The 603-nt window shown below is 45.4% G+C and overlaps 1 protein-coding gene across 1 annotated transcript in view; it reads right to left on the reverse strand.

The window, feature by feature from the left end:
- The window catches only part of LOC102487552 (ret finger protein-like 3), a 4,390-nt gene that overhangs the window by 288 nt on the left and 3,499 nt on the right, over positions 1–603 (reverse strand). Inside the window, 1 exon segment of the mRNA XM_014588956.2 lies at positions 1–452. This exon segment is cut by the window's left edge and continues 288 nt beyond it. Coding sequence (XP_014444442.1) covers positions 1–452 — 452 coding nt within the window.

Consider the following 603-nt stretch of genomic DNA (forward strand, 5'->3'; position numbering starts at 1 on the left):
AGCAGGAATTTTGGTGAATGTGAAGATATGGGATCCATCTTCAACATGGTAAAAGGACATCTTCCCCAGTTCCATATCCAGGAAAATGCCCACTCGGCGTAACTGGATATCTGCGAGGAGGGCAGTGTTAGGCACGGTGCAGGCAGAGAAAGCACTTCCAGCCCTCAAACTCACAATCCAGAAGCCACGCTCTGTCGTCAGTGTGATCTCTCCATATCGGTTTGCAGATTCTCTGCAGACTCCCAGATCCCATTCTCTGCTGGTTCCCACGTCCACCTCCCAATAATGGCGGCCAGAGGTGAAGCGAGGGGAGCCCAGGACACAGACTGAAAAGTTGAATCTCTCCACACGCAGTTGCCGACTCTGTTCAGTATATCCACACTGGACACTCCTGAGGTCATCGGAAATGACCAGGAGGTTGTTAGCTGTGTCAATATCCAAGGTCATATCCACTGCAAAGAGAAAAACAAGCAACTCAGTCAATGGATAGAATAGAAGCCCACACTTCAGGTCTACGGCCAAATCTCAACTCATCTTACTGGCTTTCCTTTCCTTTTTTTTTTTTTTTTAAAAATTTTTTTTTTTTTTTTTTTTTTTTTTTAT

Source organism: Tupaia chinensis, unplaced genomic scaffold, assembly GCF_000334495.1.
Source record: "Tupaia chinensis unplaced genomic scaffold, TupChi_1.0 Scaffold000320_1, whole genome shotgun sequence".
In the NCBI taxonomy this organism is placed as follows: Eukaryota; Metazoa; Chordata; class Mammalia; order Scandentia; family Tupaiidae; genus Tupaia; species Tupaia belangeri.